The sequence below is a fragment of the Narcine bancroftii genome, chromosome 4, assembly GCF_036971445.1.
Source record: "Narcine bancroftii isolate sNarBan1 chromosome 4, sNarBan1.hap1, whole genome shotgun sequence".
Lineage (NCBI taxonomy): Eukaryota > Metazoa > Chordata > Chondrichthyes > Torpediniformes > Narcinidae > Narcine > Narcine bancroftii.
Genome location: NC_091472.1, coordinates 53,272,406 through 53,287,439, shown reverse-complemented (window position 1 = coordinate 53,287,439; position 15,034 = coordinate 53,272,406). Strand labels below are relative to the sequence as shown.

Here is a 15,034-nt window from a genome sequence, read left to right as displayed (position 1 = left end):
GAAGGCCATACTATAATTTTTTAAACGAGTCAGGTCATATACATAAATATGTATAAATATATGGTCTAGATCAGCCATTCTCAATGGGGCCCCTATGGCAATACTTCACGTGTATCAGCGGAAGTTATCCTCTGCATCTGGTGCTCCTATTGGTGCCCTTTTAAATATCGGAGAGATTAGGTGCAGACTGGGAGATAGCTTCACTGAACACCTTCCCTCTCTCCATATCAATGATGAGGATCTCCCAGTAGCCAACCATTTCAATTCTGTGCCCCACTCCCCCACCAACATGTCTGTCTATGTCCTCATGCACTGCCAAACCAAGGCCACCTGTAAATTGGAGAAGCAATGCTTAATATTTCTGACTTGACACTCTCCAACCAGATACCATTAACATCAACTCCTATTACAAACTCCTGTTTTGGTAAAATGGGATTATCACTGTAAGGAATAGTATAGACAGGAGGGACTGAATGGTCACAGTTAACATTTCACTCAAGGACCATCACAAGTCAGCCCAGCAACATTTTGATACATTGGAAGAACTGAGGGAAGGCTTGTCACAGTCCATTCCAAATTCAATCAATTTGCAAAGACGTGATTTTGCAAGGGAGAACCATTCTAACTGCTGAAGAGAAAACAGCTTTTTGAAGCAGCTCTTGTGGCCAGCCATTCTGTGGAATTCAGAGCAAAGCCTGTTCTGAGAATGACTGGGGCTTTTTTGTGGACTGACCTGTGCCAGGAGGGTCTTTTGGTAACCAATGTGCTTCATTTTGATTGTGACTAACGGTGAAGGTCACTTAGAGAGACTGCTTCATTTTGAGAGACTGATGCCAGGATCTTGGAAGCTTCATAGAGGCCGCCCAATTTGAGTCTTGCCTACAAAAGGACCAGGAGAGTTACGAACACAACTTGACATTTCTTCAAAGCCAACACAAGCAGAATTGGTCAGTCTGTACAGGCAACAACTCCAGTCTTCCCATTAGTTCATTAATTCAAGACATCAAATTTCAAAGGCCTACACTTCAACACTGAATTTAAAAGTAACTATCCCTCTGCCTCCATTCCTCTAGTTCTCCACCCCCTTCTCTCTCCAGTCACAGAACTATTAGTAGCCTGGACTTGTTTTCCCCTTTTACCACTACCACTTGTGCTCTCCACGGGCTGGTGCTCGGTTCGATGATACCTTCGTCGAGCAGACGTTGTGTCTCAGACTTTATAAAATCTTGTTCTGCTGTACTGAACCTCCTGCTCTTGGAAGCAATGGGTTTGCAGTCTGAGGACAGATACAGGAAGAGAGGAGAAGGGTCGATATTCAGTGTGGAGAGGGTGCATGTGGGTTCTGATTTTAGGGGCCCTCCATTCCAAACCATTACATGGGGAGGAGACCAGAATATGCTAAGGTCACTCTTTTAAGAAGACACAAGAAGTCCAGACCCAACAACACCAGAGCACACAATTCATCAAGTATATGCAAGTGAAATTTACAGAATTTCCTCCCCCTTCAAATGACAGATGTACTATACAATGTTGATGAACACATGTAGAATGCAAATGAGGAGTGAGAAATATGCGATAATTGGAAGGATACGTCTTTACGTACTCCATGAGTAAAGCTTAACCATCAAGGCAAGGACCCTGGAGACTCCATGCTCTTCACTCGAGTGGCTGCCACCATCCTGGGCTGCCGCACATGGGTAAGATGGCATCAACCACTTGTCACAGCAAGATGGCCGCCCTCATTCCTCCTCTGACCTTTATGGTGCTGAATTGGAATTTGGGTCATAGCAAGATGGTGCCATGCCTTTTTGCACAATTTCCTCACTGCCACCCTCTGTCGGCATGTAGCACAGCAAGTGGGTTTGGGTGAATTCGGAGCTGATGGTTTGGGGCTGGAATTGGATCTGGGAGCAGTGTAGGCCATGGACTTCCCCGGGCTTCCCCTCGTATGGTAAACCCTCGCCCAATGCCCTTTCTTGTCACAGCTGGAACACACTTAGACTTTTATCGGGCAACAAGATCGGCTCTTGCTGCAGAAAAAGCCCTCCCTAGCATGGGAAGCGGCAGCCGTTAAGGCTGAAGTAGCGGGAGCAGCAGGTGCTTGGAAGGGGTTAGCTGGGTGAGTGAGTGAGTTGGTGTGAGGTCATCGTTCTCGAGCTTGGCCTGTCCCAGCAATTCGGCCAGCTTGATGTGGCTAGCCAGGTCCTTCTTTCCTGACTTGAGCAGTCGCTGCCTCACGTACCTTGAGAGGACCCCTGCGACTCGATTGTCCCAGATCTGCTCTTCCTCACGAACATGGCCCGTAGCCGCTTCATACCTGCACTTCTTGGCAATCGTCCACAGATCCACCAGGTAGTCATCGATGGCCCCTCCTGGCTGCTGGTGACTTAGAGCAAGTTGGTGCTTCGCTAGGACCTTGTTCTGTGACTTCTGGTACCGATCCTTCAATGCCTTGATGGCAGCATCATATGTGGAGCAATCCCTGATGATTCCAAACCCTTTTGTTCCTACCCTCAAAATGAGTGCAGATTGTCTGAGTTCATCGATGTTGAAGACATCTCTAGTCACTTTCAGGTAGCCTGGAAGCAGTCTAGCCAGTATGTGAACTTCTCAGCCGTGTTGGGGGACAGAGGATCTATCAGTACACGGCTTGAGTAGCAATTTCATCATTAGGGAATAAGCTAATAAAATTGTAGCTGAATAAAAGCTATCATGACTGGAGGGAGAACAAATGCTTTCATTAGCTTATAATTATGGGCAAGGCCTCACAGTAGTCTTCAGAAGGGTTCTGGGTTTAGGCGGAAAGCCAGGGTTAGAAGTGAGCAGATGGGGGCGGAGCCAGGAGGCAGGGCCAGCCATCAGCACAACACACTACCAGTGAATCCCAGTTCATTGCATCAATTCCTTCTCATGCCCGCTTTTAACTCTCAAGTTTTTTCCTTCCTAGCTGCCATATAATTCTCATGAGCCCTTCCTGTTTCCTGCTTCCTATATCTAATATATGCTTCCTTCTTCCTCTTGACTAACTGCCTCACCTGTTTTGTCAACCACAGTTCCCTTTTCCTACTCTCTTTTCCCTGTCCCAGTGGAACAAACCTCTCCTGAACACAGCACAAGTGGTCCCTAAACTTCCTCCATTTTAGTTCCGTGTTTTCACCCTTGAACATGTGTTTCCAATTTACTCTCACTAGTTCCTGCCTCATCCCATCATAATTACTCTTTCCCCAATTAAACACTTTCTCATTTTGTCTGCTTTTATGCTTGTCCATAGCTATGCTAAAGCTTAGGGAGTTGTGGTCACTCTCACCAAAATGCTGCTCCACCGAAAGGTCAGCCACCTGATCAGGTTCATTACCCAGAACCAGATCCAGTATGGTCTCTCCTCTCGTCGACTGGTCCACGTTGCTGTGGCAAGAATCCTCGCCTGCCTCATCTATCCCTCACAGTCAGGATAATATTAGGGAAGCTGAAGTCTCCCATAACTACAACCCTGTTATTTCAGCACCATTCCCCTAAATCTGTCTGTTTATCTGTTCCTTGGTGTCCTGCGGGCTATTTGGGGGCTTATGGACTACTCTCAGTACAGTAATTGCTTCCTTCTCATTTCTGACTTCCAGCCAGACCGACTCAGTCAACACTCCCTCTGCAGTGTCCTCCCTTTCTATTGCTGGGATACTATCCCTGACCAATAATGCCTCTCTCTCTCCCCCCCCCCCACCCTCTTCCTTTTAAAACAACTAAACACCATTGTCTGCATTAGTCAATCCTGCCCTTCTGTAACAGCCCCAATATCATTGTTCGACAAACTGAATAATGATCTGTTTATCTCCTTTGTTCCTAATTCTTGTAGTGTTGAAAAAGACACATTTTAAACCCTCTGACTCTATGTTTTTTTTTCACATGCCGATCGTTGCACACAAACTCAGAACATAGTGCATCCTGCTTTTGACATTCTGCCCTCCTCTCTGGACTCACATTCTGGTTCTCATCCCCCTTCCAGAACAGCAACACAATTGAAGTGTTATGTGCAATTCTGGTTGCTCTGTTTCAGGAAGGATATGAAGACTTTGGAAGGGGCAGAGATGAGATTTACCAGGATATTGCTGGGATTAGCATCTGAGAGAGATTGGTCAAAAACTTGGGCTTTTTCTCTAATGCATCAGAGGCGGAAGGGGAGACCTGATAGAAGATGATTATGAGCGTCATGGAGGGTAGATAATCAGAATCTGTTTCTCAGAATAAAACTATCAAATATGAAGGGCCATTTCAAGGAACGAGGAGGTATTCCAAGGATATGAGTGGGACAAGTTTATTTTTCTCACTTTGAGAATGGTGTGTGCCAGGAATGTGCTGCCAGTGGTATTCGAGGAAGCTGATACAATAGTTTAAGGAGATTCTAGATAATTTCATATATATGCAGGGAAAAGAAGGATATGGATCATGAGCAAGCAACTTGGGATCATAGTCAGTATATACATTGCAGGTCAAAGAGCCTGTACTTTTGCATACTTTTCTATGCTGCAAGAGCATCAGAACTAAGCTGTTCTGAGATCTCATAAAATATCAGGCATGCATTCCACAACGTTACCCACAATTATGCTTTAGTTGCATAATTGATTTAGATAGCAGTGTTAGGAAAATCAGGCACCCCTAACGATGCTTATAAACAAGCTCCACCTCTCTTAATGCAGAGCTACATCCTAAATACAGATTGAAAAAAAAGCTAAGTATCTACAACAGAACCAGAAGGCAGTATGTTCCATGCATTGGGCAGGAGGAAGTGCCTTCTCTGATAGAGAATGGATGTTGGCTGAATAACGGAAAATAATGAGTCAGAATACAGGATGGAGGTGGGAGAATTGGTTACGTGGTGCCAGAACAACAATGTATTGAAGATCAAGAAGCTTTTTGTTAATATTAAGAAGGAAGGTCAAGGGAATCACACACCTGTCAGCATTGAAGGTGTGGAGATGGAGAGGGTCCTGACAGTTGAGAGTGGATCGGAATTATTCCACCTCACAATTAATACTGTAAAAACTAGACTTCTTTGAAGACAAGAAAGAGGTACCAAGTGAAAAAAAAAACACACAAATGCTGGAGAAATTCAGCAGGTCAAACAGAGCCTTTATGGAGCAAAGGTAAAGATACATCACCAATGTTTTGGGCTTGAGCCCTTCATCAAGGTATGGGGGAACATGAGAGATGTCTGAAACGTTGGTGATGTATCTTTACTTTTGCTCCATAAAGGCCCTGTTTGACCTGCTGAGTTTCTCCAGTATTTGTGTGTTTTTTCACTTAACCACAGTGTCCACAGAATCCTGTGTTTTACCACAGAAAGAGGTACCATAATGATAAATGCAATGTGATGATATGGTGCTGTGGTAAACCACTGTTGTGCCATAATTGGCTGCTACTGGTTGGGCATGCCTCCTGAAATGGATCCTACCCATAGGCCCTTGCATGTTCCCCTTTCTCTATGAGGTTGTTTCTGTCTTTAGTTAATATAAAGCCTGTTAGTTTCATAATATCAGCCTTCTGTGATTATTGATTGTACATCAGGGGCTATTATGACTAACAGTGTATACACATCACTGAAGGAAAAATAACTTTATTCTTTTAATTCAGTAATATCCTGGCAGGCATCACATTTTATACAGAACAAGGTCATGGTATGACAGATTTGAAATGCAGTCATATTGTTGACTTCCTTCAGCAAGTAGTTATGAAGATAAATTTTCATTGAAGAAGATATACAGTCCCTATCTAAATGATTTGGTCTCCATACTTAGGAAAGGATGTACTTACCATTGAGGTAGTACATCTCCTATTCACCAAACTAATTTTGGAATATGGGAAATGCCAAATGAGGGCAGATTAGGTCAGTTTAATTTGTAATCTTGAGAGTCTGGAAGAATGAAAGGAAATCAAATTGAAACATCGAAAATTTGACAAGTCTATAGAGACTGCATGGATGTAGAGGCCATTTGGTCGGTGTATTTATCTAAGAAGGAGGCAAATACATTTCTTGTTGCAAAATGCATCGATGTGGAGAGAAGAAGAATATGGTAGTGAAAGTAGGGATCTGCCAAGCGTGTATGAATGAAAGAGATGGCTCAAAGGACAAATGCATTGCACCTGTGGAAAACAAGTCAAACTGCAGATGTTACAGAAATGCTGAAAGAACTCAGCTGATCAAGTAGCTGGAAAAAAAAACAAACCTGTCTATGTTCTGAGTCAGTGATTCTTCTCACAACAGTTTAACTCTTCCTATTTTTCTCTGTTGCTTTGATTTTTGTGAAATTTCACAGCAAAATATTGTGTCTAAATAATTGTAGCAGTAATAATTGATGTATGCAATTTTTAGTGGATTTTATCTGCAATTGCATGCAAATTAAAATCCTTTAAGACATAATGGAATATAGAGCATAGAACATTACAGCACTATACAGGCCCTTCAGCCATGATGTTGTGCTCACCTATAAAAAACCTACTCTACAGACTAAACTTTCTCCACTTCATACCCATAACTCTCTATTTTTCTTGCATCCCTGTGCCTGAGTAAGAGTCTATGAATGCCCCTATTGTACGAGCTTCCACAATCACCCTTGGCATTTCATTCTAGGCACCCAATACTCTCTGTGTAAAAAAAAACTTACCCCTGATGTCTCCCCTAAACTTTTCTCTCTTCACCTTGTGCAGATGTCCTCTGGTATTTGCTACTCTTGGCCCAAGAGAAAGAAGTTGATTGTTCACCTTATCTATGACTCTCCTAATGTTGTAGCCTCTATGAAGTCGCTCCTTCTTTGCTCTGAAGCAAAACAAAAAATCCCTAGCTCTTTTATCCTTCATTCCAGGCAACATCATGGTAAATCTCCTTTTGTTATTTTAATTTAAAAGTGGTGAATTGTTGCTCATTCACTCATTCTGGTCGAAACATTTACAAGCATCTTTTATCAAGCTTTTTTATTCAAAGTTATCAAGCTTGATAAAATAGGTCTGGTGATCTAAATCCTCATGACAGCTCACAACAGGCCAATGACAAGTTCATTGGTCATTAAGGGTAAAATAATTTTAGGGGCAGAAATAAACTCCATACGTAAGATTGGCCCAATACTATAATGTGCTGTAATGTTCTATGTCCAACAGCATATTGTAGCACGAGCTTTATATTTCTTCTGCCATCTTATTTTATAAAGAACAAACCTCTGCTTTGGATAGGAGATGGAAAATAAAATTTGACTTCCATGGTAACATTTAGGGATATTTAAAAGACTCTTAGACAGGCACATGGATGCAAGAAAAATTAGAATTATGGGTGTGAGGTAGGGAAAGTTTATATAGGTCAGCACAACATCGTGGGCCGAAAGCCTGTACTGTGTTGTAATGTTGCATGTTCTAATATTAAGGTCTCTGCCATGTGGTACTACTATTTTTGAAACTGATAGTTGCAGGATATTCTTATTGACAAATGGTTGTACAAAACTTCAGAAGAGGTTTATGAGAACTTAAATGAAACGTGTTGTGAAATGTGTATGCAGTCTTCACAGATGCATAGTAAATTACAATAACCTATGATGTATGAATAATATTGACTAATTTAAATGCCATTCTGCAGGGAGTTTAAAATGCCCACAGATTTCGATACAAATGATTTATGCATGGCATTTGTCAGCTTGTTTCTGTTCTTGTATGGCCAGTTCATCAATATCATTCTAATGGCCATGAATGACCTGGTTTTCTTTGCAAACTATTAACACCTTATGAGTTTAGACAGCTGAAGAAGCTATTTTTTTCTCATTTTAAACATGTTAAGCATTTTATCCAAGCACATGACTTTCATACTTCAGATTTACACAAAGTATATCTGACAGACAACATAATTCTCTTTAACAATAAAATTATATTAATCACAAAAAAATCATAAAATTATTACTTGTATTTTGTGGATAATCTTTGAATAAAGGACTAATAAATTTTAATTAATTTATACAAAGTAACACTTTGCTCTATCCATTGCAATAATGGGGACCTTTCTGTGGCAAACTTTCATTTAAGAACATCTGAATGTTCACATAATGTGGCTTCGCCTCTACGGCCATCAACTCACACCTTACCTGCATCTCCTCTATTTCCTGCACATCTGCCTTGGGCCCCTCTGACCCTAGACTTAATAAGGACAGGATTCCCCTTGTCCTCACCTACCACCCCACCAGCCAACATAGTATCGTCCACAATTTCCATCACCTACAGCATGATCCCACCATCAGATGCATCTTTCCCTTTATTCTCCTCTCTGCTTCCCTCAGTGACTCCCTTGTCTACTCATCCCTTCCCACTAATCGCTCCCACAGTACCTACCCCTGTGACCACAGGAATTGCTATATTCGCACCCATATCTACACAATCACCACCATTTGGAGCCCCAAAAAGTTCCAAGTGAAGCAGCAGTTCACGTGCACCTGCAGGGGTCCTACTGCATCCAGTGCTCCTGTTGTGGCCTCCTCTATATTGGAGAGCCTGGATGCAGACTGGGAGATCACTTAGTTGGCCATCTTCACATTATCCACTGCAATAATGGGAACCTCAAAATAGCCAACCATTTCAATTCCACTCCATTTCAAAACCATGCCCCATTCCAACGCCAATATATCTGTCAATGGCCTCATGCACTGCCAAACAGAAGCCACCAGAAATTGAATATATTGTCTTGGCACTCTCCAACCAGATAGCACTAACAGACTTCTCCAATTTATATTCCACACCTCCAATCTCTTTTTCACTTTCCATATCCCTCTGTTCTCTTTCCTCCAGCTCCTAAGCCCCTACCCTCTCCAACAGAGAGCTACCCCTTCTCTATCACTTCTCAGGTGTTTTCCCTTCTGCCCTCTCACCAATATTCACCTATGACCTCTTGCCTGTTGGTTTGTGCTCCTTCCCCTGCCCCTTCTTCCCTCCTCTCCCTACCTTTTCATTCAGGCACCAGACTTTCTGCTCATACGAAGGGCTCAGGCCCAAAATTTTGGTTACAGACTTTGCTTCCTCTGGACACTATGTGACCTTCAGCATTATTGTATTGCATTATCAGTAATCTTTGATCATGGAAAATATGCTATTCATTTATTTCATAGGTCCTCACCATTTTGAAGATGCAACCAAAATGCTATCTTTATCTTTGTGTGAGCTAACCTATAAACCAGATTCAGGATTAATTTAATTTAATGAATTATGTCAGCTTGTTATTATAACTTAAATTGAAACAAGGGAGGACAATTTAAAATTGCAGCATTTCTTGACTGGAAGATGGTGGATGGCTTGAGTTGATGGGTAAAAAGACTTAGTGCAACTTACAATATGTTCAGCAAAATTTTGGATCAGTTCAATGTTAAAATTTACTTACCTGCTTTTCTGTCTGCCATGCATTACCTGGTAATATTATCTAGCTTCTTCTCTCTTATTTTCTGATGCTCAGTTTTCCATAAGCTTGATTTTGTATGATCATGAATTTGTGCAGGTCTTTAAATGAATTTTGATGTTCAAAGGATACTACGGTATTTTATTTTTGAAGAGCTCTAAAATGAGGCCCTCTGCTGGAGAACAAACTTATCACATTCTGGATGAAGATTTCTGGAATTAAAGAATTAAATCAAGAGAAAGAAAAAGTGCAAAAGCCGCTGGGTATGGGCAATTGTGGTTACTAAATTGTAGTCCTTGAGTTTCTAACTAATTTTTAACACAAACTGCAGCCTCAAAGCAAATATACTTTAATACTTTAAAGGAACAGTAGACGTAACAAACAACGGATACCAGAATCTGTACCAAATAAAACTAAACTGCTGGAGAAACTCCTTCTGCAGTCTCTTGACCCCAAACATAGACAATTCCTTGCACTTCACAAATGCTGCTTGACCCATCGAGTTCTTCCAGCAGTTTGCAATTTGTTTAAAGTAGCAGGACTTTGATGATGGTGTGTAATAATTTTTATAACTGGGTGTCTGTGAAGATCGTATGCTCTTTTGTAACTGAACTAAAGCCTTTAATTGATTCCAATAGATCTTCATCATCAGCGTACTGAAAGAGAAATATGAAAAGTCCATTAAGTGGCCAATATTCATTTGTAACAGCCACAAATAATTGTGCAGTTAAACTATGCCATTTGATATCTATTGAATTGAATCAAGCAATGGAACTATCCCATTCTCTATCCTTCCACAGACACTGATGGATCACTGTTCATTTAATTATGTTGAAATTTGTTGAAATAGAATGAGGCCAAAGAAAGGAAGTCACAGTGGGAGTAGGATGGAGAATCATTGTGACAGGAAAATGGAAGGGTAGCATCATGCCTGCAGACTGAATAGAAACATTCTGCAAAGTTGTCACCCAAGCTGGGTTTGGTTTTACCAATATTGAAGAGACCACATCATGAATACTTGATCCAATACACTAAATTTTAAAAAGGACAGGTTAATTTCCAGCATTTCCATTTTTTCCAATTTTTATATCTACTAAATCTACTAAATGGTCTGTATTGAATTAAGATGGATCAAATAGGATGAAGTTAATGATTTTAATGTATTTTCTTTCATTTCCAGAAACTCGTTTATTTCAGAAATATAAAATTATTATTAATAAACCATGTCTCATTTCCACCTGTTTTCTACCACCTAATTTCATGTCCTGAATGTCTTGTAAATATATAATCTCTGTAAATATTTATGATTCAATTACCATTCCACTGTCACGTCCTTGTGCGAAGGATTCCCAAACTGAGCCTTCCATCAGGGATTTCTTATCGTGGGTCTCGATGAGCTGACTGATACTGCGATGCAGGGATGTCTGGGAATGGGCATGACTCAGCTGACCCTGGCTTGGCACACGTATCACAGACATGCTGCAATTACTGATGTGAGATCTATGTTCTGTAATTTTTGTGTCCATAAGCCCCTTTAAGTCAAAACATTAACATTTGTTAATGACTATTGTTAGTAATTAGTAATAAAAGTTAGCACTGTATTAAATGCATGAGCACTGAGCCTAAGGTGTGCATTCTGAATGAAGACTTTGTTTCACATTAACAAACTCTTTGTCACTTATATAACATATCATTATTATTTATAGTTGGGTTCCTTTCCCTTTTTAAACCAGAAATAAAAATTATGGCAATCCAACATTCCTTCATTAAATGTTAACCATTGGCTCTCCACTGTCATATTGTTCATTGAACCTTCCCAATCTACACAACCAATTCAACCCTTCACTGTAATTTCCTTTGTGAAAATAGGTCCTATTTTCTGATTGAACTTATTCACTTTTCCACTTAATGAAAAATTCTCTCATGTAATTATCCTTAAAATATTGTTATTAATCAACACCTTCTCACATCTTAGTACCCATTCTAAAGATGTTTATTCCTTGTTGGATCCTCAGCCTCATAATCTAAAAAGAGACTTCTCAATTCATCTTGATTTCTCCTCAATCTTGGATACAATTGACAACTCAACAGCTCTTCTAGCACCAATGGCCAGCTCTGTAACAGTGAAGTTTGATCTACCCGGTTGTAATGACAGTTTATTGTCATATACATAAGTACAGTATACAAATCCACTGAAATTCTTGCTGGAGCCAAACAGGAAAGTAAGAAATGGCAAATGACAGAAAATGAGAATAATTACAAAATGGTAGATAAATATTTATAAAATAATAAATATAATGTTGCAGTGATGTTTTAATTTTTTTAAAAAGTGACATTTCAATAAGCCGATCTTTAGGCAGTACCTGACTAGTTCATGTTTAGGGTTAGGGTGATAAACAGAAGTTCAAGAGCCTGATATCTGTTGGATTAAAAAAAACTGTTCTTGAACCTAGAGATGCTGGACTTCTGGCTTCTGTACCTTCTGCCAGAAGGTAGCAGTGAGAAGCAGTTGTGACCAGAAAATTACTGTCATTGCTTCCCTTCCTGCTTCCAGATTGTTTGCTCTAGTGTCCTTACAGATCACTCCTTGCATCCATCCAATTGCACGTTGCATGTCAGCAACACTCCCTGATAACATAACAATAGATTTGGGATTTTCAGTGAGGAATTCAGGACCATGTATCCCGGCTATTGATATTCTGTAGTAACAGCCAAATCCGTCCCTGCCTAGCTTCATCTACTTTCATAACACTTGCTGCTACATTAACATTTCAGACAGGATTATGTACTCCACTGCCTGGAGTAGAATTATACCCATGACATTCTAACTCAGGTAAAATTGTTACAGCTCAGCGAAGGGTGTTATGTAAATATTAATGTAGATCTGAGTACCATCATTTTCTTTTCAGCATTATAAATATTATTAAATCATTGACTTCAAGTGGTACTTGTGAATCTTATAAGTGCCATGTATTGTCATTGCAATAATTTCAATAAACTATTGCAATTATTGGATCACTGTCTACATTAATAATTGCTATTCAAAAATAATTATTGCTATTCACTGCATAATGTACTCTAGTATAATGCTCCTGCTTGTCCAGCTCAAACAGTCACAAGAATCTAACCCCTCCCCAACAATCTCCCAAAGTGCCAGAAACCAATGTCTTTTCCACTACTATGCTGAGATGCTGGGTGGTAGGGCTCTGGTCCATGCCTGTAGAAAAAAAAAATCACCACAGCATGAGATGTTGGATGGGTCAGGATGAGCAGTGCAGCTGTTCAGGGTTGCACTCTGGCCATACAGTTGAGTGAGAGCCACTGCTTGGGATGAGCAATGGCCACTCTGATTTCTTTGGGATTTGAAGCTTAATGGTGGTCACTGATCATTGAGGAACTCTATGGAACTCTGTTTCTACAGATTGGGATGAGCTGTGCATCTAAGCAAAGAGATGGGGAGAGAGCAGTGAATGTTGCTAGAAGTCCATCAATTTGATGGATGCCCAAAACCTATTGGCCGCCCAGGTCCATGAGATGTCCACAAGGGATTACTGCTCTCTGGCACATTCCAGGCTGCAGGATTGCATGCTAAGGAGTGTTTTCAAGTATTGTGCAGCCAATGCAAGGGCTTTGTGGGGAAGGTCTTTGATATGATATCCTGCTACCATTGGGTCCTGCTTAACAGCCCTTCAAGCATATTAAGTGTACATCTTCCATAGAGGCCTCAGGTTTGGGAATGATGCTTTGTGCATTTGGTGACACTACAAATGTAAAGGCCTGACCACACAATGAATGGATAGAGTGAACAGCACTACGGAAGCAAGACGCATAGCTTGTACACATTATATGATTGAAGATCATTCTTGAAATTAAAAAAAAATTCTGGTCAAAATGTAGCCCTAAGCCTCACATATCAGAGTATGGGTGGATTTGCTCCAGTCCACTCAAGAGCAGCCTTCATTGACAGCTTCTCCATACTCAGCTGATTCATTGATGCAAGAGTGCCAGGTTGCCTCCGAGGTTCCCAACACAGCAGTGTGCAGGAAGACAAGAGGCAGGAGATTGTATAGATTCCATACACAATGACAGTGCCAATAACACACCTCTTTCTGTTTAAAAAAAACCCCACTAGAATGAACTTACACTAATTCAATTTAAAATCTCTTCCCTGGGAAGACAATCAGCATATTAGCCAAGGTATTAGTTTTAAATAGTGCTTTTTGAAAATTGGCTAAACAATTTTACACAATGACAGTTACTTTTAACAATAAAATATTGTTAGAGTAGTTCAACAATACCTTTGAATCTCTGAATTCTACATACATCGCATTCAAGAAAAAAAATCTCATGTAAGTAATTAAGCAATGTGACCGCAAATCCAGTTCCATTTTATTATATAACGTCACGGACACTCAGACGTACCTCAGAACACACTGTATAACTCTTTAATGTGACAGAACTTGATACATCAGAGGGTGCTGCCACAGCATCAAACTAAAAAGAAAAGAAGACTTTAACATCTACATTTATCTTTTATCATGTATTATAAGGTGGTAGAGTAAATAAATGTGAACCTTGAAACTTGATCCTGCCATTGATTGAAAATCATGAATTCTTAATGTATGTCTTTCTCTTCTCTTCCTAGGTACTCTCTTAAAATTAAGGGTGACTTGCTTCCAATTCACTTCTCTTGGGTGTTAAGGTAGTTGATAAGGTCAAAATGGGATTATACATACTCAAGCAAGGTGGGAAGGAAATAATTTCTGTGTGCTTTTGATTCACCAGCTTGAGGTTCTCAATGCCATCCCTTCTCTGTTTAGAGCAATATTGTACTGTCATAATTAGCTGTGAATGTTACACTTTTCCAAGGAGGTTTTAAAGCATCATTAAATATTTTCCTTTGTCAGCTGGTAATCTCTTGTCAACATTGGAAGTCCAGTATTGGGCATGTGAATGATGTGCCCTGCTCGTAGGAACTAGCTGTGTGTCAGTGAGGACTCAATGGCCTGGGAGAGAAGGTAATTTGATTCATTTAGCCTGCCAGTACATTTGAATGATTTCGTAGATCACTTTTGGTAGTACCTCTCCAGTGCCTTGAGGCATTCTGAGTCCATGTCTTAAAGGAACATGGGAGAGCAGAAATCACTGTGGCAGAGTGGACTATGGGCTTTGTGCTGGTTCTGAAGATTTGATTTTTAAATATGTTTCCTCACAGAGCCAAAACACTGAAGATGACAGTGGATATTTATTTGATGTAACTGCATAGCCTTGAAGGGGTTTCGGAGAATCTCATGCTTCAGCAATGCACATAACTGCTGGAAACGTGCAATTTAGTAAATTTTATGTATTGTTTTAATGCATTGTTTCAAATAGTGGAAGGGAAGATCAAAACAATCTCTCCTCCTTTCTATTGCTGTAAAATGTCCACTCCAACATTTGCAAAGGTGCAAAACTGATTCCTCATTACAAGTATGAGAAATGCGACTTTACTTTGCAGTCTGTGCTCATATTCTATACTATTTTCTCAAAATTCCTTTGAGATTTATCCTTCCTGAAAGTGTTTGTTTCAATAGTTGGGGAAGAAAACTGGTTCCTCGGTTCTTTGCATTAGTATGTTTCTTG

The 15,034-nt window shown here is 40.3% G+C and overlaps 1 protein-coding gene across 1 annotated transcript in view; it reads right to left on the bottom strand.

Moving 5' to 3' along the window:
* Positions 1 to 8,596: 8,596 nt before the first annotated feature.
* LOC138759842 (usherin) overlaps positions 8,597 to 15,034 on the bottom strand; it is an 83,492-nt gene continuing 77,054 nt past the window's right edge. The window contains exons 4-6 of the mRNA XM_069930383.1: positions 13,835 to 13,906; positions 10,729 to 10,944; positions 8,597 to 10,068 (exon numbers count right to left, since the gene is read on the bottom strand). Of these exons, the coding sequence (XP_069786484.1) occupies positions 9,979 to 10,068; positions 10,729 to 10,944; positions 13,835 to 13,906 (378 nt within the window). The 3' untranslated portion in view covers positions 8,597 to 9,978. The remainder of the gene's footprint in view (positions 10,069 to 10,728; positions 10,945 to 13,834; positions 13,907 to 15,034) is intronic.